At 38.2% G+C, this 27171-nt stretch overlaps 1 protein-coding gene across 32 annotated transcripts in view; it reads right to left on the reverse strand.

The window, feature by feature from the left end:
- CEP112 (centrosomal protein 112) overlaps positions 1 to 27171 on the reverse strand; it is a 406171-nt gene that overhangs the window by 353001 nt on the left and 25999 nt on the right. For 24 of the 32 annotated variants that reach the window (XM_057713712.1, XM_057713720.1, XM_057713717.1 and 21 more), the window contains 3 exons: positions 18490 to 18627; positions 12965 to 13058; positions 11028 to 11105 (listed from right to left, as the gene is read on the reverse strand). The exons of 1 other annotated variant lie outside the window; for it this stretch is intronic. In XM_057713712.1, coding sequence (XP_057569695.1) covers positions 11028 to 11105; positions 12965 to 13058; positions 18490 to 18627 — 310 coding nt within the window. Of the gene's footprint in view, positions 1 to 11027; positions 11106 to 12964; positions 13059 to 18489; positions 18628 to 27171 lie in introns of those variants that run through there. 7 more of the 32 variants (XM_057713727.1, XM_057713726.1, XM_057713725.1 and 4 more) reach the window with 3 other exon arrangements.

The following is a 27171-nucleotide window of genomic DNA, read 5'->3' on the forward strand; positions in this document are numbered from 1 at the left end:
TGTGAAATCATTCTCCCAACTTCTTCATGGGGTCAACTTGTTCAAGACTCTCAGTTCAGGAATCTTCTCCCCCAGAAAATTTAATTAACTTCCTATTACTGCAGTAGCACCCTGGAGGTTCATTCCCTTTTTGTGACCTAACATCTTCTACTGCAAAGGACTGTGAACTCTGAAAACAGACTATGTCTGTCTTGTAACACACCTATCCCAACATCCACCACTGGACCCAATAGATAGCGGATGCCCCACAAATATTCAGTACAAAGGAAGGAAGGAGGGGAAGGAGGGGGGAGGGGGAAAAAAGAAGGAAGGAAGAGGCACACTGCACCCGACCCCACCCTCTTATCTCCTCAAGCATCTTGTGTGTCTCCCGTGGCTCTCCTGTTATATCTACATGCCCGTGGCTCTCCTATTATATCTACATGTTGGTCAGCATGTCTCCACGTCCATCTCTAAGCTCAGTGAGTGCAAGGATGAGGGCTTCTCAACTTTGTATTCCTGGAGCCTATCATAACACTTAACATGTAGCAGGCTTTCAATGAAATATGTATTGAATCAATGTACTATATGAACAATTAGAAACACTGCTTGTTATCCCAACTATTTCATCCACAAATGAAGTGATAATTAAAACTCATTATCATGGAATTCCAATCTCTTAACATCATAAACTCACACTTTGCTACATGGATAATCTAAAAGTGTACAAGAATATAAATGTAACACTAACTAGGACTTCAACCTAGGACAGTGGTTCTTACCCTGAAGTAAACCATTAGGATCAACTGACAAACTTTTTCAAATATGTATTATACTGGCTCTACTCCTCCAAAATCCCATTGTGTTTTCAAAAATCTCCTCAAATGATGTATGATAATTAATAATCAAGGAAGAGGAACAATTCATACCCCAGTTGACAATAAAGTTCAGGATAAAGAATCAATTAATCAAAGAATATAGCAGCAGTGAAATCAAAAACAGAACTTAACCAAAAGAATTTTAATAGGATGGATAAACAACCAGGTCCTTCTGTGTGGCACAGGGAATTGTAGCCAAGATCCTGTGATAAACCATAATGGAAAAGAACGTGCAAAATATATATGTGTGTGTGTGTGTGTGTGTGTGTGTGTGTGTGTATGTAAAACTGAATCCTTTGCTGTAGAGCAGAAATGAACACCACATAGTAAATCAACTATACTTCAATAAAGATTTTTAAAAATTAAAAAAAATTTAAGCCTCTATAGGAACAAATATGATCTAAAGAATAACTATATTTCAGCACCTAGATCAGGAGAAATTTACAAAATAATTTCCTTCATCTGGAGGTTGGTTCCCATAAAGCAATGGTAACTGCCTGGATTTAAATTTCTCTCCCCATCTTCCAAAAACCCATACACATCCATAAAGAGAGCAAATAAAAATACCCATCACCCATGCTTTCATCACAGCAAGGAGAAAGAGATTACAAAAAACTCAAATAACACGTAAGTGGCCAAAGAAACATCACAAATCAGCAGAATTAGATCCTGGCCAAACCTGAGTGACACATGGGGAAGAAAGGAAGTCCTGAGGGTCCTGTTGGTGGTGGGACATAAGTGTCGCCAAATACTGGCCTATAGAAGGAAAGAGGCCTGCCGTAAGCGGGTCAGACAAAATCCTGAAAGATCAGAGTGCTGGAGACAAAGCAGTCAAAAGAAGGTCATGGGAAGTGTGAAGAACTAGAGAAGGCAGTCATAGGAAGGCAGCACTTCTGCAGTAGAGGAAGACCCCTGGAAGGAAGGTTGTCCATGATGAAAAAAAAATTTAAAAGGGGGCTAAAGAAAAGGGCCCTACAGAAACAAGACGAAATCAAAGAATCTGAAGACAGGCCAGAACAACAACCACAAAAGACACCATCTATTAAAGAAATTGCAGTTCAGTGGAACAGAAGACAGCCTTCCTGAACTAAGAAATAAAGAAAGCTACCCAAGCCACCACTCTCATACGCTCACTGGCTGTTGCTTGTTCAGAAAAACCTAATATAAATAATCATGAACAGAAAAAAAAGAATCTGATATCCATAAATCTTACTATAAAAAATATAGAAAATCAAAATCAAAACCTGTCAGCAAAAAGAATCACTTTTTTTTTAAATCCATGAAATAGAGGAAAACTGTCATACAGTCCTCCTTTCAACTGCTCTGTCTCCAGCACCCTGATTCATCAGGCTTTTGTGGACAGCCCACTGAAGGTAGGCCACTCTCCTGCAGGTCAGTATTTGATGATACTTACATTCCACCACTGCTAGAACAATATGTATTCAAGTATAACTTTTAAATAATTTTAGGGAGTTCCTAAAGAACACAACAAATAAAGACAGAAAATAGAAAGATGTTAAACAGAAGCTGACTAAACAAGAACTTCTCAAAGTTGCCAGATGCCAACATGTAGAAGTCAGGTGCATTTCTATAAATTAGCAAAACTCATCTACGTAAAAGATGATTTTACAAAGACATCATTTATAATCATAAAACAACATATAATTCCTAAAAGCAAATCTAAAAAAAATACATAAACCCTTTCTAGAGAAAATAATTAAGCTTTTTTTGAAAGACATTAAGACTGAAATAAAAAGAGAGTTAAACCATGTATTTGGGTAGCCTCAATATTATAAAAATGTCAATTTCCCCTAACTTGATCTAGTGACTAAATTTATCCAAACCAAAATCTCAATAGGGTTTTTGGAAAATTTAATAAGCTCATTTTAGAATGTATATAAATAAATAAAGGGACAAGAATAGCTAAGACATGCCTAAAGAAAAAGATCGAGGTGGGCTGTCCTATAACACATAATAAAATCATAGTAATGAAAATAAGTCAAAGGAACTAACTGGAAAGTACCAGAAACTCAAATATATATAAGAATGTGATTCATGAAAGATACAGCACTGCAAATTATTGAGAAAATAAGGATGTGGTCAAAAAGAGGAAGAAAATAAGAGCAGAGCCCTTCCTTACACCATCTACAATAAATTCCCAAAGGATTAAATACTTATAGTTAAAAGCAGAACTGTAAAATCTTTCAGAGGACAACTGAAAAGAATCACTTCATGGCCTCAGAGTAGAATATTTCTTTAAACAACACACAAAAAAGGCATAAACAAAAAAAGTAATTAATAAATTTGACCACTTTAATTAAGAACTTCTCTTTTAAAAAGATATTATAAATAAATTGAAAAGGCAAGAGACTTCCCTGGTGGTCCAGTGGTTAAGAGTCCACCTTCCAATGCAGGGGACACAGGTTCGATCCCTGGTCGGGGAACTAAGACCTCACATGCTGTGCACCCCAACTACTGAGCCTGTGCCACAACTACAGAGCCTGCCTACCACAACTATTGAGCCCACATACTCTGGAGCCTGCATGCCACAACTAGAGAGAAGCCCACGCAACAAAGAGCCCACATGCCACAACTAAGATCCGACGCAGCCAAATAAATAAAATTTTTCTTAATTTATTATTTTTGGGGGGGTACATCAAGTTCAATCATCTGTTTTTATACACATATCCACATATTCCCTCCCTCCCTCAACTCTCCCCCACCCTCCCTCGAGTCCCCCCACCCTCCCCTAAAAATTTTTTTTAAAAAAGAAGAAATGGCAAGCTGTAAACTGGATGGAGATATTTGTACAAACAATTAGCCTACAAAATGTGTAACGGTCTTTTAAAAAAGACCTTTTTAAAAGAACAACAGCCCATTAGGAAAAAATGGGAAAAACTTGAGGCACATTTCACTGATGAGGAAATCCAAATCACATAAACATGAAAATATGCTCAATCTGTTTAGAAATATGAAAAATGTAAAGTAATAGCACAAAAAGATGGTATTTTACAGCCACCAGCCTAGCATACATTAAAAACTTGACAACAAAAGTGTTCCAGATGGGGAACACTGCTGCTGGGTGTGTGAATTAGTATATTTACTTTGGGAAGTAAAGATAATAATAAAATCTACTTAAATATTATACCAGAGAAAGAGGCATAGTCTTTAGTAAATAACGCTGTACTATATATACACAGCTTTTTGAAAAAAAAGAGGCAGCAAATTTCCAGCAGGCAGCAAATTACACTCAATAAATATTTATTGTCTGAAGGTATATATATGAAAAGTAAGTAACCATTCTCTATTTTTGGAATGGAGAAAACCAGCATAGAAATAAGTCCTTCAAAGACACATGCAAATAAAACCCTAATTCATGAAGCAGAATTAAATATAAGGAGGAAAATAAAGGAAGAGGGAAACAGAGAATTCTCAAAGATGCTCAAGCTCTAATTAAGCTTAAAATTTAAAACCAAAAGCCAAGAAAACCATCTGTGACTTATTTTTACCCAGCTCCACATTTATAAGCAGGGTACAAAATATTGGTTTAGCTAATTACAATGTAGCCTTTCAACTAGGCAGAAACAACTCCTATTTCATCCTCTTCATCTTTAAAAGCCATTAAACACAGAAGTGAAGGACTCATCCTGTTATCATAAATTTCCTCTCTCTTGTTGACCAAAAAAAAAAAGTCTGTTCTCATATTTAAAAGCAAGAATGGACACTGTAAACAAACGTAAATCTTCTGTAGTTGTTATTCATTTACAATATGTTGAGTTTGTCTCATACCCACTTTTAATATGTAATGAGAATTATTCACAGTAGAGTGTGTTCTTGAGTCTATTTGAGGGAAATAAGCAATCTATTTTCTGATTTTATAACAGCAGCCAGATGTGCTTTGAAGTTAAATGTTCCCACTTTGTAATCCACAAGTAACATGGACTTGCAGCAATCTGTGAACAGTCTTAACATTGACTTTTTTCATACTCTTTTAGAAGACTTCTTGTTCTCTCATAATACCTCAAGAAAGAATACCACAATAAGGAATGTCCAAAATGGAATATAAAAAGAACTTAATGTGAAACATTAAAGTCTAACAAAATATTATACAGAAAGCAAAGCCAAGATTGCCATATATACATTACTAATAAGGAAAAAAATACCAAATTGTATACTTTAAATATAGCAGTTAATTGCATGTCAATTGTATCTCAATAAAAGTTCTTTAAAAAAAAAAAAGAAAAAGAAAAGCCAAAATAATTTAATTCCAATAGCATGAATAAATCACATGACAGAACATTTCTTGTTTGAAAAACAGTCACAATAATAAAATAAATAATAATTTAAACTAGACATAAATACAGATATCTGAATGCTCTCTAATGAAAACTGGCTTTCGACATTTTGTTTTGTTTTTTAGCAGAATTATTCGGTTACAAAGAGTTCTGTCAGTTTGTTTCTTCAAATTACTCAGGATTTGGTCAAACTGACCTCCTTATAGACTAACTAATGTTGAGCAAACAGAGATGTCCCAAGGCTCCAGAAAAACAGAAAGACATTTCATCTGACATTTTAGCTATCTTACAGGAAGGGAAATTCTCGGGCAATATACTACTAGTAGCACAACTAGAATAAGAGTTAAGTCATAGCATCCATCAGAACTGCCAAAACTCTTTCTATAGCATAAAATAGTCATCAACGTCAATTATGCTTCAAAATAATGTTTTTAAGTCAATATTTTAGAACTTGAAAAATGTTTTCCACAGAAAAAATACTAAAAATGAAGGTCCATTCATTGGTCTATTCACATTTCAACAAACATTTAATGAGCACAAGTGAAATACAGATACAGACACCATTCGCTGACAAGAGGAAAAGCAAAGAAGCCAAAGGAACAGAACGGAAACATACACGTACTGTCACTTGATTCATGAGACAAGTAACACTGCAGTGCAGCAGGAAAGGAATAGTCTTCTCAATAAATGGAAGTGTCACCTGGATACTAATAAGGGACGAAAACAAATCTTAAGTGCCCATCTTACAACATATACTACAATCGCCTCCTGACGGCATGTAGATCTAAAAAGAAAAAGTGAAACAATAGAGCTGCTAGAGGAAAACATAGAAGAATATCTTGAGGCACTCAGGATAGTCAAAGACCTTAAAAAGGACACAAAAAGCATCTTCTCACGAGATGAAAACATCTGAAAATGAACTGCATTAAAATTTAAAATTTCTGTTCATCAAAGACACCAGTAAGAGAATGAAGGAAAGCAACAAAGTGTTAGAAAATATTTATAATACTATATTCCAAAAGCACTCATCCAGAAGAGATACAAAGCTCTCACACATTCATAAGAAAAAGGCAGACAACCCAACAGGAAAACTGGCAAAGTCTTCAGCAAGCACTTCACTCTGAGAAGCTACCCAAACTGTCAATCAGCGTATTAAAAGGCATCTAACTTTATCAGTCATTAGGAAAACACATATTAAAACCACACCGACATGTCACTAACCACTGTCAAGAACGGCTGTTTCATAATTAAAAGAAAAGCTGACACCACCAAGTACCGCAGAGAAAACAGAAGGGCAGGAGGTGGCGCCGGCGCAGCCTGGCGAGCACGGGGACTGGTGCCATCACCTCGGAAAACTGCGCGGCGGCGTCTGCCGCATGGATTAGCTTTGAGCTCCCTGGCTTCCGACTGGTCCGCGTCGCCTATCTCAGGACTCCGCTCGTGGGCAGCGCGGGCGCCTCGTCCGCTGGACCTGCTCGTCTCACCTGCGCCGGCGTCACCTGGACCTGCTCCTGTCACCTGCACCCGCGTCACCTGGACCTGCTCGTCTCACCTGGACTCGCGTCACCTGGATCTGCTCGTCTCACCTGCACCCGCGTCACCTGGACCTGCTCGTCTCACCTGGACTCGCGTCACCTGGATCTGCTCCTCTTACCTGCACCCGCGTCACCTGGACCTGCTCGTCTCACCTGCACCCGCGTCACCTGGACCTGCTCGTCTCACCTGGACTCGCGTCACCTGGACCTGCCCGTCTCACCTGCACCCGCGTCACCTGGACCTGCTCGTCTCACCTGGACTCGCGTCACCTGGATCTGCTCCTCTTACCTGCACCCGCGTCACCTGGACCTGCTCGTCTCACCTGCACCCGCGTCACCTGGACCTGCTCCTGTCACCTGCACCCGCGTCACCTGGACCTGCTCGTCTCACCTGGACTCGCGTCACCTGGACCTGCTCGTCTCACCTGGACTCGCGTCACCTGGATCTGCTCGTCTCACCTGGACTCGCGTCACCTGGACCTGCCCGTCTCACCTGCACTCGTGTCACCTGGACCTGCTTGTCTCACCTGCACCCGCGACACCTGGACCTGCTCGTCTCACCTGAACTCGCGTCACCTGGACCTGCTTCTCTCACCTGGACTCGCATCACCTGGACCTGCTCGTCTCACCTGCACTCGCCCGCGTGTCCGCTCAGCGGCGGGACAGCTACGCCCGATGACCAAGCACCGTGGTCGACAGGCCCCGGCGGGGCGACCACAGGGAGGACAGCCACGGGCCCCACACTCTTTACCGGGGGAATTCGGGGCATCCCCAGCTGCAGAGGGCTCGCAGGAGCCCCCCAGCCCTGGACAGGAGGTTCTCCCCCAAGGGCCCTGCCCTCCGGTGGAGCCGCCACCCTAGGGGTGCTGTCCACCCGGGAGCTCCCCGCAGGATCGGGGGTCCCTCGCCCCCACGGAACTCCCCTGCTCCATCCTCCGCCGGGTCCCATTCCCTCCACTGCCTGTCCTGGGAGATCTCCCACACGAATCCTGCAGAGACCTGACCGAAGGGGGTCACCTAAAGCGCCCCCGCTGCTCGCTCTCAGTGGGAGCTAGGCTCTGCAGTCAGCACACAGGCCCAGTGGGAACGGGTGGGGGACTGGTGACCCGATGGAAGGCCCGGGAGAGCCCTCCCCCTTCTGGGTCCCCCGCCCGTGCTCAGGAAAAAAGGAAAAAATTATATAAAGACAGTCATGCGTGAAATACATGTTAACAAAGCAAGAAAGCGTCTCAAAAACGAAAGGCTAAAAAGGTTAAAGAGTAATAAAAAAAATACAGGAGAAAAATTTAATTGCTGGGTTTACAAAGTAAATCTATACTTGAATTATGTATTCCTAGGGAACATAACTCCTAGTAAAAGAAAGAATATAATTGGGGCAAAAATGTACTTTCAACAAAAACTAGAAAATTAAAAATCTAGAACATCTAATGCATTAGAACGTAGGTGTTGACAGGCATGCCAGCAACATAAACAATGTGCCCTTCGTATAGAGCCCCCACATTAACTAGCTATTAACTGATCATTCAGAGGAAGAAAGAAATAAGTCCATCACACATTCTCATACAAAACTAAAATCAAAGCAAAATCTAAGCTTTTCAATACACTGGATATTTAAATTACTCTACTGTGATCCAGAGATAGAGCTCAACCTGATTAATGCATATGCGTTATAAATATATAAAAATGCAAGACGTTCATATTTTACACTGTTAGTGCAGTCTTTGAACAATAAAAATGTGAAACAAAACCCCAGGCAGTCCTAGTTTTAAGGTATTACCTCAAAATATTTTAGATGTTTTATCTTAGTGTTATTATACAAATGAAAATTTTAATCCTCTAAACAGTTCAATAATCATGAAAGTACTCTGTGTGCTAAGAAATGTACATCAGAAGTTTCAAATGGCTAAGGGCAAAGGCAAGTTTAAAAGGATAGCCAAGTCTGGGAGCAGGCCTCTAAGAGCGCTGACATGCCAGCCTTGGAAGGAGTGATGTTATCTGGTGAGTCTGGTTAACGTGAATCAGTGCCTCAGGACCTTTGCTGTGTCCTTGGCACAAAACGAGCCACTTGACCTCACTACCTCCCCTGGTGGCCCTTCTCTGCCCTGGTCCCTGCCAAGCCCGTCATTGTCCTCTTGTTCTCCCTCTGCTCCCCCCAGGAAGGAAGCATACATGGTTGTGCAGGCGTATTTCTTACATTTCTCCAGCACTTGGCATTAACGTGCCTTTTTCTAATAAAATCAGTTTATTATGACAAAAAAAAAAAAAAGGATAGCCCAGAATTTTATTTTTCACTTTGACAATTTTATTTTTCACTTTTTTGCTTTCTGGCAAAAAGAGTGGTCTTTCTGAGGGGCTTCCTGTGCGCCTCTCCCCCAACCAGGACTTCCCCACCTCTTCAAATGTGAAAATGGCTTTCTTTGGACCTACTGTTGCCCTCTCCTGATCAATTCTTTCTCTCTTCTCTGTCATTAACACAGCCCCCAAAATGACTCGAGATTCATTCACACGGCTTTAATGCCTTCCTGGCCCCGCCCCAGCTGTGGCCCCTGCCAAGCTAGCCCGCCTCCCTCTGAAGTCTCTGAAGACCAGAGCTGTTCCAGGCAAGACTCCCACCCTGGAGACCCACTAGGGGAACTGAACACCTTGAATGCCTCAGCGGACCTCACCACCTCTCCTTACTCTACCAGCCTGCAGCAAAGCATGAAACCTTAGAAATGGTCCCCCCACCCCACCCCCAACACTCAATTAACTGACAGACAGACAACCTTCCATTCTCCTGGAACTGAACCTCTGGGCAGCCTCCTTCCTGTTCAGCCTACCAGTCAACCCGTAGGCAGTCTTTATTCTCCGAAATATTTTTCTTCTCCATCCTTTCCATCTTCACAGAAATCACACCAGTGTGGAGTCCACCACAAACACCTATAAGACGGTTGGTCCCCTTCTCCGTTTCTATGCACTTGTAAGAGCCCTCACAGCACCACCTGGACAATTGCCCTCAAACACTGCTTCCATTAGAGATCATGATTAGGAGGAAGGGTTTTAGGTTTGTTTTGTTTTGTTTTTTTAAATAACAATCCCTGATGTCAGTGAAGAAATAAGAAATAGACAGTCCTGTATACTTCTGGTTGGAGAACAAATTGGTATACACCTTCTTGGGGGCAATATACCAAGATCTAACATAACCTAAGAAAGCAACCAAATAAGTATAACAGGACTCTTTTTAAGGAATTTTATTGCAGTATTACTTATATTAGCAATAAACTGGAAGCAACCTACACGTCCAAAAATGTCAGAATGCTTAAGTTATGAAATATCCACCCAAAAGAAAAATTAGTGCCACCATTAATATTCATGCTAATAGAACTATTATAAACATACCAAATTTAAAACAGCACATAATAAAATAGTATTTATAATATGACCCCAATTTTGTTTAAAACTTAATTTTATAAATACAGAAAAAATGAGGGAAATATATATATATATATATATATATAAAAGTTAATACATCTCAGTGTTAAGATTTTAAAGCAAATTTTATTCATCTGACTTTCTGTATTTTTCAAATTGCAAATAATTTTTATAATAATAAAGTGGGATTTAAAAATTGATTAAATCCCCTTTCACTTCCTGAAAGCATTTAAACAGCATATATGTAAAGTGGAATATGGAGGGAAAAAAAATAACCGTAGAAATCTTAGGCAGTAGTGAGCTTACTGTCTAAGATTTAAAAGCTAAACTTCTCACTTGAGCATTCAAAGCTCCAATACAATCCGGCATGATGGTACTGCCCTCCAACCTCCTACCTGAGTCCCAGTTACCACCACACACCTTTCTTCACGCCTCTTTCTGCCCCGAATTCCTCGCCCCCTTCTTCCCCACCCACCCAAACACACTGCACCAGATCCTCTGAACATGAAAACTGCTGTCCACCATGGCGGCCCATCCCTGAAGGCTCCCAGAGAACTTTTTTTTTAACCCAAATGACCTTGCTTCTCCAAGGCCTCCTCCTCTCCCCTCCACCTCAGCGCTCTCCTTTCTATATAATTCATGTTGGCATTGGATCATATACTATCTTAAAGTTTATTTAACTGTTTCATGTGTATATCTCTTATTTCACCAACAAGAAAGTCAGCTTCTCAAGGGCAGGGAATATTCACACTTCTTTGGAATGTTATTTCTCTTTCCTGTTCCACAAGCCCTTCCCAGTGCTCATGCGGTACTAAATGTCTAATGTCTAGTAAGATTCACTGTTTAGAATTAAATTAGTGCAGCTGTTTTCCAGGTACAATATGATTCTGCCACATCAACATACATACATAAAACAAATACATTTTTACCCCAAGATTCCAACTATTAAGCCGAGCTTCAATGTCACTGTCATCCAAAGAAAGAGCAGATTGCTTCGGATGAATTTCCTGAAATACAAAAGAGAAGAAGAAAAACATGATGAAAAAAAAGGACAGGATGGAGGAAAGAAGGAAGGAGGGAAGAAATAAAAGAGGAAAGGAAGGAGGGAAAGAAGGGAGTGAGAGAAGGAAGGAGGGAGGGCAGAGGTGAGGGGGGAGGGAGGGAGAAAACAGGACAAAATATGTGTCATTCAGAGTAATGAGTTTTGTACGCCTTTTTCAGTAATGCTATACTGCCCTCAGAGGAAAGGATTATGTTACAACTGAGCTAGTTCTCAATTCTAAGTAATGACTGTTTACTATACCTGCTTAAGGCTATGAGATGCCTTCACAATATATTCACACAATAACTAGATTTCAAAAAAAAAAATCAAAAGAATATTTTAGAAAATAATCCAGACTCTTCTTTTTAGGTTCTTCTACAAAAAGTTTTACTTGTGGTATACCACATCAGCTTCAAAGGGGGGTAGGAGAACGCTGGAAAAGATGAATTATTTACTCTCCTTAAAATTAGCTAACATGAAGTTTGTGTTGTTGTCCAAGAAGCTCTTTGTTCTTAAATTAATTCTCATTCATACATTGAACATAAAGAGAAATAAGCTTTGAATTCACACCATGAAAACATAATTACTTATTATGAAAAAGTAATCCTTCACTTTTTAAAAAAGTTGAAATTCTATGCTCTTTTCCCTCCCATATAATTTATTGTATTACATACTTATCAAACCAGATTAAAATTATAATTAACTGATGAGAGCCAAAGATCTGTGCCCAGAAATCAATGATGATCTGAAAACCCTAAAAACTTAGAAAGGTACGTCTGTGTAAGATAATAATGTGTATTTTACAGTACAGTCAAATATTTTATTTAATTTAAATTTTAATTTGTTGGTATAGCATTTTCATGCTTTTAGGAAACCTCATTACCAACAAATAAATCTATTTATCTATAGTCATTAAATTATCTAAAGTGATGAAAATACATTAAAATGTTCTTCATATTTTACTAAATCTTCAGATTTCTATTGAACAAAATGTTGGGTTTATTATATTCACTATGTTAAAATTCATTATTGCCTCTACTGTCAGTCCCTTCCTTTTTGAATGATGTGTGTGTGTGTGTGTGTAAGCGTGCCTTTAAAAAGCACCTCACTTGTTTATTTTCAGTAAATATAATGATTGATAATAAATTCACAAATATGTAAAATGTGCTGCTCTTCACATGGAGATATTTATGAAAGTTCCAAACTGGAACTCTCCATCACTGGAGATAATGGAAGGAGTTCTGTCTAGAGCGTGTGCTAAGACAGTCCTGTATCACATTGACTTGCTTGTAACTAAGTCTTGTAACCCAAGACAAGCCAGAGTTTCACAAGGACTGCAGTGAGCAGGCAAAGTCCTTTGTTCAAACCAAATCTATGTTAAGCAATTAAATGCAAGAGAGGCATTCATATTTCAAGGCATGAAGAGTTCACCTTCATCAAGAAGGCAGTGTTCCCTACTTCACTACAAACTAATCCCAGTTTCTTAAGTTTATGACCATTGTTTGCCTAATCATTTTTTATACATATATTGAGTAAAAGGGGAAAAAATAAAAAACGAAGCTTTTCAAAGTTATTCTTTAGTGCACAGGAAAAAAGATAGAGTGATTGACACAATGCCTCAGAATCCTTGAGAAAGCAGAAGGAACACTAGGGAATACATCAAATACACCACTCTCTTTGCAATCAGGATAGTCACCCAAACCTTCCGACTTCATTGTTTGTAAGTAATCACTGGAATTTAACAATATGAAACTAAAAATGTGTGGAAATATTTTAAAACAAGAAGCAAACAAACAGAAAAACAAAAGTAGAATCCGATCTTACACAACTCTTTGGGGTAGTAATCTGTCCATCTTCTCTGTAGGATGGACTCATAGACTGTGATGTGGTTTGGAGCTTCACAATGCATTGTTCCCTACTGAGAGACCAAAATAGTCACAATCAGAACTGGGGGGATTCAGAGGACTCAGGGGTATTCAAACCTAGGGTTACCTTTTTTTTTTCTTTCAGAAATGAGATGACTGTTTATATTAACAATGATGTTTCAATAGCAAAGAAAAAAGAAATATGAATAATAACCACTTACAGTTCTCACGTTTTATTTCAATTAGGTTAAACTGTAAATAAAATGTCACCTAAATGCCACATGCTTGGTTACAAGCACATGATATTAAGTGGGACTAGGATAAACCACACGTATCTCCCCTTTTCCTAAGTGCGGGGAAGAGAAAGACTGAAGCATACATTCTCAGAGATATTGTTTTAAAAGGTTAGCAAGTTTTGTTGGATTCATGTTTCACATCAAGATGAAGTCTTAAAACATATAAAATAACAAAACTTTGAAATAGCTGAAAGTCCGAATTAATTTGAAACCATGTCAGAAGCCACAGAGAAATCAAAGTCCTAAATTTAAAAATATGCCACGTTAATTCAGGAAAAACATAAGTATAGCATACATAGGAAAATAGTTTAAGCTTCCAGATGAATTTGAACAATAAGATTTTTCTCTGAAGCATAGTACAAAACACCATTCTTAATATTCTACTTTAGCCTACCGTCTCCCATATATTTTTTCTTTTTTTAAAAAAAGAGCTTTATTAAGGTATAATTGACACACAAAGAACTGAACATATTTAATGCGTACAATTTGATGAGTCTGAACATACGCAAATACCTGTGATACATCACCACAGTCAAGGTAACGGACATGTCCAATACTTCCCAGGGTTTCCCTGTGTCCCTTTGTTTTTGTTTTTTGTTGTAAGAACATTTAACATGAGGTCTATCCTTTTAACAAATTTTGAAGAGCATAACACTGCATTCTCACTAGGCCTTATGCTGAAGACATGGAAACAACCCACGTATGCATCAACAGATGAGCGGATACAGCAGAAGCAGTGCACACACAGTGTCACGTTGCTAGCTCTTTACTGGATTATGTGAATGGCGCTTTGTGTGTCATCTTCCTGTAGGGCCATGTTTTTATATCACCAGGAATTGCTGTATCTTTATCTACAGTCCTAGGGAATCTAGTTTCCTAAGAAAATATTTGACTTCCTTCATGTCCACTTCTCTCCCGTGTATTTCTATTTGAGCTGCTTCAACGAAAGTTCCATGATTAAAAATATCTGTTCTCTGAATGGCTACTTCAAGAAACACAAAATGAAAACTAACCATTATTCAATGAATTAAAGTCACAGACTTTCAACCAGTAGCCGTATCGGGATTTCCTTAACAAGTTGTGGGTCGTATTAAGTATGCCCAAAAGACAGAATAGTAGTTCAAAGAGACAAGATTAAAATTAATGTGGGTGGTTTTTTTTTTTTTGGTAGTTAACACTGACAGAATAACATTCCTTAGACTAGTTACTAAGTAATTTAGAATGTCTGAAAAAGCTGTTTTAAAGAGAGCCGTGGATTTTTTTTCATGCCCCTACTCAATAGGCCACGTATTCAAATAATCAAAAATAAATGAGAAAAAGAGATAAGGTAATATTTTGAGAATAATCTCATCAGCCAGTGTGCTTGAGCTGATAGAAAGCATCTAAAACAGTATGTGGGAAGAGGCACCCAATATATCATACTAAGCAGTGGCCTGTTCTTCTTTAAGAATAGATTACACAATCATAAAAATAGTGATACTTAAAAATTAAGAAATGCTTAAATATTAAAAGTAATTCTTCTCACAGAAAATATTAATAAAAAAGAGGACTGAAACGCTTATCTATTTACTACACAGGACGCACACATAAAACAACATGCGCTTTTAAGTCACAAGTTGCTGTCCTCTGTGCCAAGCTACCTCTTTCCCTTCATAACAAATTTCAGAATAAGTTCCTGGATCCATGTCCTATCCTGCCGCATCCTTTCCAATCAACTACAACCTGACTTCCACTCAACCTGAAAGTGCTGTAAGTAAAGTCAGCATCCATCTCCTAGGTGCTCAAACAAATGAGCCGTGATCTGTTGTTACCTGCTGCTCTCCCTGAAACATTGGGGGCGGGGGTGGGTGCTTTAAAGATGCCGCACTTACTGGCTCCATAGAACTGTTCTCTCCTGGTTCCTACCCGGTCCTTCAGAAACCTCCTTCACAGCTTTCTCACTAGCTTTTCTTTCTCATACATGCTATAATCCCTGGGGTTGTGTGTCTAACCTTACTTATTTTCCTTTTATGTGCTTTCCCTGGTCAATTCAATATACTATTAGTTTTTCAAATAGTAAGGAGAAGCTTTGATTACCAATCTACATCTCCAGCCCCAACTGCTCTCTTGGCCTCCAAGCCCATTGCAGATACAGACTGAATAGCCCTACCTCCAATTCAACATGCCCAAAATTGAATTCATTCTATTTCCCCTGAAACATGCTCCAATGCAGGCCAAGTAAAGCAGAGGCATTGCCGAGGTCAGCCTCTTGTGAAGGCAGCTGAGCCAACTAAGGAAGGAGGTCAGTATCGGTGCTGAAATCCAGCTGGCACAAGAAACAGAGGACATTAAGCACAGAAGTTTCATTTCTTGCCACTGATAATGACTCCAGCTGGAAACACAATTAACTGGGACTCAAAGTCGGTACAAAGACGGCTCGAATTCACAGAGACGGGGCTGGAGGTCAGGGTGAACAGGGAGGCAGAGGATAGGAGGCAAGCTTAACCCTGCGTTATCCTTTAGGAAGAATAACAGGTGCTGCCTGCCACACAGAATAGCAAGTCACGCTGCTTATAAAGACAGCCTACAGTTGGTACAGGGCACACGATTGCAACAAAGTCAGGATTCCGGTGCTTGTGCCAATTAGGAAGAGGGTGAAAAACTAACAAGAAAGCAAAGTTTCAGTATATTGGTAAGATTCCCTGACATGCAAGTGCCTCCTTACTCCTCTTAAGAGAAAAACAATAGGAGATATAAATTTTTTCCTTTCACTTTTCCTAACGCTAAAATATTTCATCAGCCATCCAGAAACATTCTCCCAGCATCTTTGTTGATTCCTAATACTACAGAAACATAGACTTGTCACTATAAAAATAGATAAGTAATGAGACACATAAGATTTTAAAGCCTAAAAAAAGACTAATTGAATGTCCTCCTGCAAAAGAAACATATACGGAAAATTTCTAAAATGACTTTTTGTGTTCTCAATGGGATTCAAGTAGACATTTCAGATATAAAAAGGAAATAAACAATCTGTGATCATAAAGTGTGCTTAAAAATGAAAAACATGATTACCAATTTTAAAACCACAATGTAAGAATGGCAGATTAAATATAGCATAAAATCAAATCAGTGAATTAGAAAACTAGTTCAAGAAATATTCTGAGAATACACACAAAAATAAAAGGATGAATATAATAAAGATGCAAGAGGTAAGGAAGATAAATTCAAAATCTCTCACATCAAAATAATATGAATTCCAGAAGGCGTAAATAAAACAGAAACTGGGAAAATAATAATTAAAGAAATAGTAGTGACAATAAGATTTCATTGGAGAAGAGCCTAAAGGAATAACCTAGGACAGCTCTTTTACCTTGGACAAAAATGCAATGCCAAAAAAAGAAAAAAAGAAAAAAAAAGTGATGCCATGCTATCGTCAAAAAGACCACACATAAATGTTGGTGAGAATGTGGAAAAAAGGAAAACCTAGTACCCTGCTTGTGGGTATGCACATTGGTAGAGCCACTATGGAAAACAGTAAGGATGGTCCTCCAAAAACTAAAAATAGAACTACCATATGATTCAGCAACTCCACTCCTGGGTATATATTCGAAAAAAATGGAAACACTAACTCAAAAAGATACATGCACCCCAGTATTCACAGCAGAACTATTTACAACAGCCAAGACATGGAAGCAGCCTAGGTGTGCATCAAGAGATGAATGGATGAAGAAGATGTGGTACACATATGCAATGGAATATTACTCAGCCATAAAAAAGAATGAAATTTTGCCCTTTGCAGCAATATGGATGGACCTAAAAGGTATTATGCTAAGTGAAATAAGTCAGAGAAAGACAAACACTGTATGTTATCATTTATATGTGAAATCTAAAAAATAAAGCAAACAAATAAATATAACAAAACAGACTCACAAGCTAATTTGTTACCAGTAGGGAGAGGGGTGGGGGGAGGAGCAAGATGGGAGTAGGGGATTAAGAGATACAAACTACTATGTGTAAAATAAATAAGATACAAGATACATTGTACAGCACAGGGAATGCAGCCAATATTTTATAATAACTCTAAATGGAATATAATCTATAAAAATATTGAATCACTATGTTGTAGCCTGAAACTAGTATAATATCGTAATCACCAATACTTTCATTTTAGAAAATGCAATGTCATAAAAAGGACAGGACCTGAAGGTCTGCCAGGCTCTGGTTTCAGAGGCAGCTCGAAAGAGCAGCTCTGGACAAGCAGGAGGGACAAAGTCAAACTCATCCAGAAACCAGAAGCAGGGGTAGAGTTCCTTGTTCTTGAGAGGAAGCTGAAACTCAGTGCTGCCGGCCACTTCTGGAAGCTCTGGCTGATAAGTCTTGTGCCCGGGAAGGCAGGGGACACAGACGTGGCCTCAAAGCTGACTTGTCGTTTGAAAGGACAGAGTTCCAAGTGACAAGAGGCATTTGGTTCCCCAAATTCCTATAAACAGCAGGCAGACTGAGAAAACTACTCAGCTTGAAACAAATCATTGCTTCTGTTAAAAAAAGAAAAAAAGATAATTCAGAGGGAAAAGTCAAGAACCCGAAAGAGCAGAGAGCCATGAATAACATTTCCAGGAAGCAGCACTAAGCCCTAATCAAGAAACTGGCAACCAACACCTGCTAGATTTCATAATTTCTATAAACTTGTCATTGGATTAAGTCTCCCATGCTCCCTGTTTTTTGAATGGGAATGCTCCAGTCCCTCTCTCACTGCTGGCTGCGTGGTAGGTTGGGGTGCGGGATAACTTATGACTTTAGCTCACAGGTGTTTAGGACGGAAGAAGCCACACCAAGAAAGTCTCACCTACACCTGGATATGATTTTTACTAGGCTTATTGCAGTATAATTTATGTACAATAAAGCCATACCCATTGAAAATGTAGAGTATGACGAGTTTTGACAAACGTATATACCTGTGTAACCTCTACAATGAAGATACAGATTCTTTCCATCACACCCAGAAGTTCTCCTGAGTCCCTTTGGAATCAATCTACTCTGTCCCGCAAACCCAGGCAAGCTGCATTTTGCAGAATCTCCTATACATGGAATCAAACAGGGTGCACTTGTTATGTCTGGCTCCTCTCACTGAGGAAGAGAGATTTAGCCGTGTTGTTGCGTGTATCAAAAGTTCATTTCTTTTTATTGATTAGAAGTATTCCATTACCTGGACGAACCTTGATTTCCCTTTTTATTCATGTACTGATGGACACAAATCTCCTCACTTTGGCTGTTATGAATCAAGCTGCTATGGACGTTCAAGAATTTGTGTGGACATACATTTCCATTTCTCTTGAGTTCACATCTAGGAATAGAATTGTGAGGTCATATGATAAATTGTCTAAAACTTTATAAAACATTGGTAAACTATTCTCCAAGGTGGCGGTGCTATTTTACACCTCGTCAATGCTGTACGAGGCTTCCAGTTTCATCTCATTGTCACCATGCTCGGTTCTCTGTCTTTATCATTTTAGCCACTGGAATGGGTGTACAGTGGTATCACATTGTGCTTTATCATTTTCATTTCCCTGATAAAGGATGATGTCCATCTTTTCATGCATGTACATTAGCCATTTTTATATACACATTTTGTGAGGTGTCTGTAAAATCTTCTGCACATTGATCGGGTTGTTGTCTTTTCCTTGAGTTGTAAGAGCTCTGCACATATTCCAGACACAAGTCATTTACCAGATATACGTATTTGGCACCCCATCTCTTCATGATATGATACCCGTTGTATATTTTCTGGATAGAATATGCTAATTAAGAATTTTAAAATCTATATTCATGCAGGAATATTGGTATGCAGTTTTGCATTCTTATAATGTCTTTGTCTTCTTTTGAAAACGAAGTAACCCAGACAACCAAATGAGTGGGGAAGCATTCTCTCTTTCTCTATTTCCTGAAAAAAATTCATGTAGGATGGCATCATTTCTTCCATAAAAGCCTGATAGGATTCACCAAGGAGGCTGTCTGGACTTGGAAATTTCTTTATAGGAAAGTGGTTAATTATAAATTAAATTTCTTTGGTAAATACAGGGATGTTCAGATTTCCCATTTCTTCTTGTCTTTTAAGGAATTCATCTATTTCATCCAAATTTTCACTGATACAAAGTTGTTTATAATAACCTCAATTATATTCACTTTTTTTTAGCCACGCCGTGTGGCTTGTGGGATCTTAGTTCACCAACCAGGGATCGAACCCATGCCCTCAGCAGTGAAAGTGCAGAGTCTAACGACTGGACCACGAGGGAATTCCCACGTCATCATATTCTGAATGTCTGTAGGATCTGTGTGGAGCCTTCTCTTTCACTCATTCCTGATATTGCTAATTTGTGTTTTCTCTCCCATTTTTTAATTTTTAATTGTGGCAAAATACATCAAACATAAAATTTACCATCTTAACCACTTTTAAGTGTTCAGTTCAGTAGCTGTAAGTACAATCACAGTGTTGTGCAACCATCACCATCCATCTCTCGGGATTTTTCATCTTCCCAACCTGAAACCCTGTATGTATTAAACAATAAGTCCCCTTTCTCCTCTCCCCTAGCCTCCGGCAAACACCATTCTACTTTCTGCCTCTATGAATATACTTCATATAAGTTGAATCATACAGTATTTCTCATTTTGTGACTGGCTTATCTGCCTTAGTGTGATATCTTCAAGGTTCACCCATGTTGTGACATGTGTCAGAATGTCCTTCCTTTTTAAGGCTCAGTGATATTCCATTGTATTCTATGCCACACTTTGCTTGTGCGTTCACCGAGTGATGGACACTTGGGATGCTTCCATCTTCTGGCTACTGCAAGTAATGATGCTATGGACACCAGTGTACAAATATTTGTTCGGGTCCCTGTTTTCAATTATTTTGGATATATACACAGAAGTGGGATTTCTGGATGAGATGATAATTTTATTTTTAATTTTTTTGATGAGCTGCCAACGATGTTCAATGACAGCCACGCTATTTTACATTCCCATCAACAGTGCACAGGGTTCTGATTTCTCCACATCCTTGCCAATCACTTACTTTGTTTGCTAGTTGGTTTTATTTTAGCCAGCCTAATAGATGGTAGCTCATTATGGTTTTGATTTGCATTTCCAGAATGATTAGTGATCATTTCTTTGGAGAAATGTCTATTCAAGTCCTTTGCCCATTTTTTAATCAGGCTGTTTGTTTTTGTTGTTGAATTGTGCAATTTTTTGCATTTTCTGGATATTAACCCTTTTTCAGAGAGGTGATTTGCAAATATTTCCTCCCATCCCATGGGTTGCCGTTTCACTCTGTTGATTGTGTCCTTTGATGCACAAACGTTTTTAACTTTGAAGTAGTCCAATTTATCTACGGCTTTTTTTTGGCTGCTGCCTCTGCTTTTGGTATCATATGCAATAAATTAATGCCATATCTACTGTCATGAAGCTTTCCCCCTATATTTTCTTCTGAGTTTTGTAATTGTAGCTTTTACCTTTAGGTATTTGATCCATTTTGCAATGACTTTTGTATATAGTGAAAAGTAAACTGTGGGTATCCAGTTTTGCCACGCCATTCGTTGAAAAGACTGTCCTTTTCCTTTTGAACGGCCTTGGCACCCTTGTCAAAAATCATTTGACCATATATGCAAGGGTTTATTTCTGGGCTCTGTAATCTATTATTCTATATGTCTGTCTTTATGCCAGTACCAGGCTGTTTTTTCTAATGTATCCAATCATTTAATTGTTCATTCATTTATATTCATTCACAAAAAACTGAGTGATTGACTGTGTTCCATGGTACACTGATGAGCCTTAGGAATATAACTGTGAACAAGGCAGAGTCTCTCCCTAAAGTTGCTTTGTGAAGAGGAACTATAGGCCGATATCAGAACAGACTACGCCCTTTTATAGTTTGTTAAAGATCATTCCCAATCCTTCTTTGCATCATCTTCATAAAACATGAAGTCACAAGAAAAAAAAAAACTTTTTTTGATTGCTTTATTGATTGCTACATAGAGGTACCTAAGCATGGTGGCCTCTATATCATTATTACTGAGAAATCCTGGCGCCTCCCTTACTAAATTTGGTCAGAGTGTCTTATGTGTAAAGGGCACACTCACATTTATAGTGGGGTCTGTCCTTCGTATAGAGGTTGGTTTGGGTACATTTCCTCTTTGTGTCAACAAATACCGAGCACCAAGTACATCTGGAGTCTCTACAGGTGATGTGTGGCCAAAAGGTACTTTTGGAGCTCACTCTCACTATTTTTAGCATCTCAATGTAGCCAGGCAAGAATCTTTTATTTAATTCAAAAACTGCTAGTCATTTTTTATTTAAAGTGCAAAAAAAAAATGTTCTTTCATTACAAAATAAAATAAAACTAGCAACAGATCTAGCCTCCCACGTTTCCCAGCACAAACACCAAACACAAAAGTGAACTGTAGGGTTGGGTACAGTTCTCTCTTTCCTTCGTGGGTCTTAGACTAGCATCAGCATTGACTGTCCTGCAAAATCGCCTTATCTCCCAGAAACAAGAAGACTACTACACCTGGGTTGGGAAATCTATCCTTGCTAGACCCAACATAATAATGATAGAAAAGCAGATTAAAAATATTTAATGGTTGTAACATTTCTGATGGTTTTTGTTTCAACTCTAGTAATTTGTATAGCCACTTTTTGCCTCTTCTTTCCACAACACTTTAATCTCTATTGTGAGGTGCAAGCTACTAATAGAGGAGGTAAGACTAAAACTGCATATTGGTACAGAAAGCTCACTTTATCCTTTGAGGATAGTACCCCACTGTTTTGATTACCATGGCATTGTAGTAAGTCTTGAAATTAGAAAATGTTAGATTTCCAGTTTTGTTTTTCTTTTCCAAGACTGTTTTAGCTATTCAGTGTCACTTGAGATTCCATGTGAGTTTTAGGAAGGATTTTTCTTTTTCTGAAAAAAAAAAGAAAAAAGCCACTGGAATTTTAATAGGGATTGCATTCGGTTGGTAAAAAAAAAAAGTTAATTCGGAACCCGAACTTTTTGGCCAACCCAATATTATTCAATATGTTTCTTTGGGTCTCATTGTACATCTTAACAATATTAAAGTTTTCCAATCCATGAACACAGGATGTCTTTCCATTTACTGGTGTCTTTTTAAGTTTCTCTCAACAATATTTTGTAGTTTTTTTAGTGTACAAGTCCTTAAGTTTATTCCTAAGTATTCTATTCTTTTTGATACTATTGTAAGTGGAACTGTCTTCTTAATTTCCTTTTCAGATTGTTCACTGTTAGTGTATAAAAATGCAACTGATTTTTACTTGTTGGTTTTGTATCCTACTACTTCGTTGAATTTATTTATTAGTTCTAATAGTTTTTTGTGGAATATTTAGTTTTCTGTATACAAGCGCATATCATCTGTGAACAGAGATCATTTTTCTTCTTTTCAATTTTGATGACTTTTCTTTCCTTTTCTTGCCTCACTGCTCTGGTTAGGACTTCCAGTACTATGTTGAATAGAAGTGATGAGACGGGGCATCCCTGTCTTACTACTGCTCTTAAAAGTGAAGCTTTTGTTTTCACCAGTAAGTATGCTGTTAGCTGTGGGCTTTTCATATACGGCCTTTATTATTTTGAGGTAGTTTCCTTCCATTCTTAGTTTGTCAAGTACTTTTATTATAAAAGGGTGTTAAATTTTGTCACATGCTTTTTCTGCATCAACTGAGATGATCATGTGTTTTTTGTCCATGATTCTATAAATATGGTATACTATAACGACTGTTTCATTTGTCAAATTTTCCTTGCATTCCAGGAATATATCCCACTTTGTGATGGTGTATAATCCTTTTAATGTGCTGTTGAATTCTTTGCTAGTATTTTTTAGGGTTTTTTCATCAATATTCATCAGGAATATTGGTTTGTAGTTTTTCTTTTCTCGTAGTGTCTTTGTCTCGCTTTGGTATCACAGCAATGCTGGCCTCATACCGTGAATCTGGAAGTATTCCCACCTCTTCAATTTTGGGAGAGTTTAAGGAGGATTTGTGTTAACTATTCTTTAAAAGTTTGATAGAAGTCACCAGTGAACCCATCTGGTCCTACGCTTTTCTTTGCTGGAAGGTTTTGAGTACTGCTTCAATCTTCTTACTAGTTATAGGTCTGTTTTAGAAATAGAAATAGATTTCTATTTCTTCATGATTCAGTCTTGGTAGATTGTGTGTTTCTAGAAAATTATCTACTTCATCGAGGTTATCCAATGTGTTGGTTTATAACTGCTCACTGTACTCACTTATAATCCTTTTTATTTCTGTAAAATCAGGTGTAATATGCCTTCTTTCATCTCTGATTTCAGTTGAATATTTTTTTCTAGTCAATTCAGCTAAAGGTTCATCACTTTTGTTAATGAAAACATATATATATAAAAACAAAAAACCTCTTAGTTTCCTTGATTTTCTCTGTTTTCTCATTTTCTATTTTATTTCCTTTCTTCTGCTAGCTTCAGAGTTTGTCCCTTTTCTAGTTACTTGAGATGTAAATTTAGGTTGTCGATGTGAGACCTTTCTCAACGTCAGCTTTTACAACTATAAACCCCCCTCATAGCACTGCTTTCACTGTATCCCATAAGTTTTGGTATGTTGTGTTTTCATTTTCATTTATTTCAAGATATTTTCTGATTTCCCTTTCACTTTCCTTTTTGACTGCTTGATTGAGAGTGTTATTTAATTTCCACATATTGATAAGATTTCCAGTTTTGCTTCTGCTATTGATCACTACTTTCCCTACATTCTGATCAGAAAAGATACTCTGTATGATTTCAGTCTTTTAAAATGCATTCAAACTGGTTTTGTGGGCTATCATATGATTTTATCCTGGAGAATATTCCATGTGCACTTGAGAAAAATGTATTCTACTGCTGTTGGGGGGAATGCCCTCTACATATGTTTGGTCTAATTGGCCTGCAGTGTTGTTCAAGTCCTCTGTTTCTCTATAATCTCCTGTCTGATGGTTCTAGCCATCACTGAATGTGTGCTGCGGAAGTTTTCTTACCACTATCGTAGAGCCATTTCTCCCTCCATTCTGTTCACGTTTGACTCATATATTTAAGACTTTTGATGCTTGGTGCATGTATGCTTATAACTGTTATATCTTCTTGGTTCATTGACACTTTTATCACTATTTAACTTCCTTCTTTGTTTCTTAAAACAGTTTTTTACTTAAAGTCTTTTTTTTTATAATATGTATCAACTCTTGCTCTCTTTTGGTTACTATTTGCATAGAATATCTTTTCCATCCTTTCACTTTCAACTTGGGTGTGTTCTTAGATTTCAAGTGAGTCCCTTGTAGTAGCATATAGTTGGATACTATTATTTTTTTTTAATCCATCCTGCCAAGCTATGTCTTTTTTGATTGTGGAATTTAATCCATTTACACTTTTTTTTTTTAAAAGCTCTTTATTGGAATATATTTGCTTTACACTCTTGCACCAGTTTTTGAGGTACACCAAAGTGAATCAGCTATATTTATACATACATCCCCATGTCCCCTCCCTCCCACGACTCCCCTCCCCCCTACCTGTCCTGGTCCTCTAATGCATCTCCCATCATCAAGTTGATCTCCTTTTGTTATACAGCAACTTCCCACTAGCTATCTATTTTACATTTGGTAGTGTAAATATGTCTATGTTACTCTCTCACTTCGTCCCAGCTTCCCCTCCGCCCCCACCCGAGCCTCGTGTCCTCAAGTCCATTCTCTACCTCTGTATCTCCACTCTTGCCCTGTCACTGGGTTCATCAGTACCATTTCTTCAGATTCCATATATGTTAGCATATGATATTTGTTTTTCTCTTTCTGGCTTACTTCACTATGTATGACAATCTCTAGGTCTATCCACCTCATTACATATAGCTCCATTTCATTCCTTTTTATGGCTGAGTAATATTCCATTGTATATATGTGCCACATCTTCTTTATCCATTCATCTGTTGATGGGCATTTAGGTTGCTTCCATGTCCTGGCTATTGTAAATAGTGCTGCAATAAACATAATGGTGCATGTGTCTTTTTGGATTATGGTTTTCTCTGGGTATATGCCCAGTAGTGGAATTACTGGGTCATATGGTAGTTCTATTTTTAGTTTAAGGAACCTCCAAACTGTTTTCCATAGTAGCTGTACCAGCTAACATTCCCACCAACAGTGCAGGAAAGTTCCCTTTTCTCCACACCCTCTCCAACATTTACTGTTTATATATTTTTAATGATGGCCATTCTGACCGGTGGGAGGTGATACCTCACTGTGGCTTTGACTTGCATTTCTCTGATGATTAGTGATGTTGAGCAGCTTTTCATGTGTTTGTTAGCCATTTGTATGCCTTCTTTGGAGAAATGTCTATTTAGGTCTTCTGCCCATTGGTGGATTGGGTTATTTGCTTTTTTGGTATTAAGCTGTATGAGCTGCTTGTATATTTTGGAGATTAATCCTTTGTCCATTGCTTTGTTGGTGAGTATTTTCTCCCATTCTGAGGGTTGTCTTCTTGTCTTGTTTATGGTTTCTTTCACTGTGCAAAAGCTTTTGAGTTTCATTAGGTCCCATTTGTTTATTCTAGATTTTATTTCCATGATTCTAGGAGGTGGGTCAAAAAGAATCTTGCTTTGATGGATGTCATAGAGTGTTCTGCCTATGTTTTCCTCCAGGAGTTTTATAGTGTCTGGCCTTATATTTAGGTCTTTAATCCATTTGGAGTTTATTTTTGTGTATGGTGTTAGGAAGTGTTCTAATTTCATTCTTTTACATGTTGCTGTCCTAGTTTCCCAGCACCACTTATTGAAGAGGCTTTTTTCCATTGTATTTTCTTGCCTCCTTTGTCAAAGATAAGCTGCCCATATGTGCTTGGGTTTATCTCTGAGTTCTCTATTCTGTTCCATTGATCTACCTTTCTATTTTTGTGCCAGTACCATACTGTCTTGATCACTGTGGCCTTGTAGTATAGTTTGAAGTCAGGAAGCCTAATTTCACCAACTCCATCTTTCCTTCTCAGGATTGCTTTGGCTATTCAAGGTCTTTTGCATTTCCATACAAATCGTAAGATTTCTTGCTCTAGTTCTGTGAAAAATGCCATTGGTAATTTGATAGGGATTCCACTGAATCTGTAAATTGCTTTGGGTAAGATAGTCATTTTCACCATATTGATTCTTCCAATCCAAGAACATGGTATGTCTCTCCATCTGTTTGTATCATCTTTGATTTCTTTCATCAGTGTCTTATAGTTTTCTGCATACAGGTCTTTTGCCTCCTTAGGCAGGTTCATTCCTAGGTATTTTAGTCTTTTTGTTGCAATGGTAAATGGAAGAGTTTTCTTAATTTCTCTTTCTGCTTTTCCATTGTTAGTGCATAGGAATGCAAGAGATTTCTGCGCATTTATTTTGTATCCTGCTACTTTACTAAGTTCATCGATTAGTGCTAGCAGTTTTCTGGTAGAGTCTTTAGGGTTTTCTATGTATAATATCATGTCATCTGCAAAGAGTGACAATTTTACTTCTTCTTTTCCAATTTGGATTCCTTTTATTTCATTTTCTTCTCTGATTGCTGTGGCTAACACTTCCAAAACTATGTTGAATAATAACGGTGAGAGTGGACACCCCTGTCTTGTTCCTGTCCTTAGAGGAAATGCTTTCAGTTTTTCCCCATTTAGAACGATGTTGGCTGTTGGTTTCTCATATATGGCTTTTATCATGTTGAGGTAACTTCCTTCTGTACCCATTTTCTGGAGAGTTTTTATCATAAATGGATGTTGAACTTTGTCAAAAGCTTTTTCTGCATCTATTGAGATTATCGTATGTTTTTTATCCTTCAATTAGTGACAGGCAAAGACATATTACTATTTTGTTGTCT

Source organism: Hippopotamus amphibius, chromosome 17 (assembly GCF_030028045.1).
Source record: "Hippopotamus amphibius kiboko isolate mHipAmp2 chromosome 17, mHipAmp2.hap2, whole genome shotgun sequence".
Taxonomy (NCBI): domain Eukaryota; kingdom Metazoa; phylum Chordata; class Mammalia; order Artiodactyla; family Hippopotamidae; genus Hippopotamus; species Hippopotamus amphibius.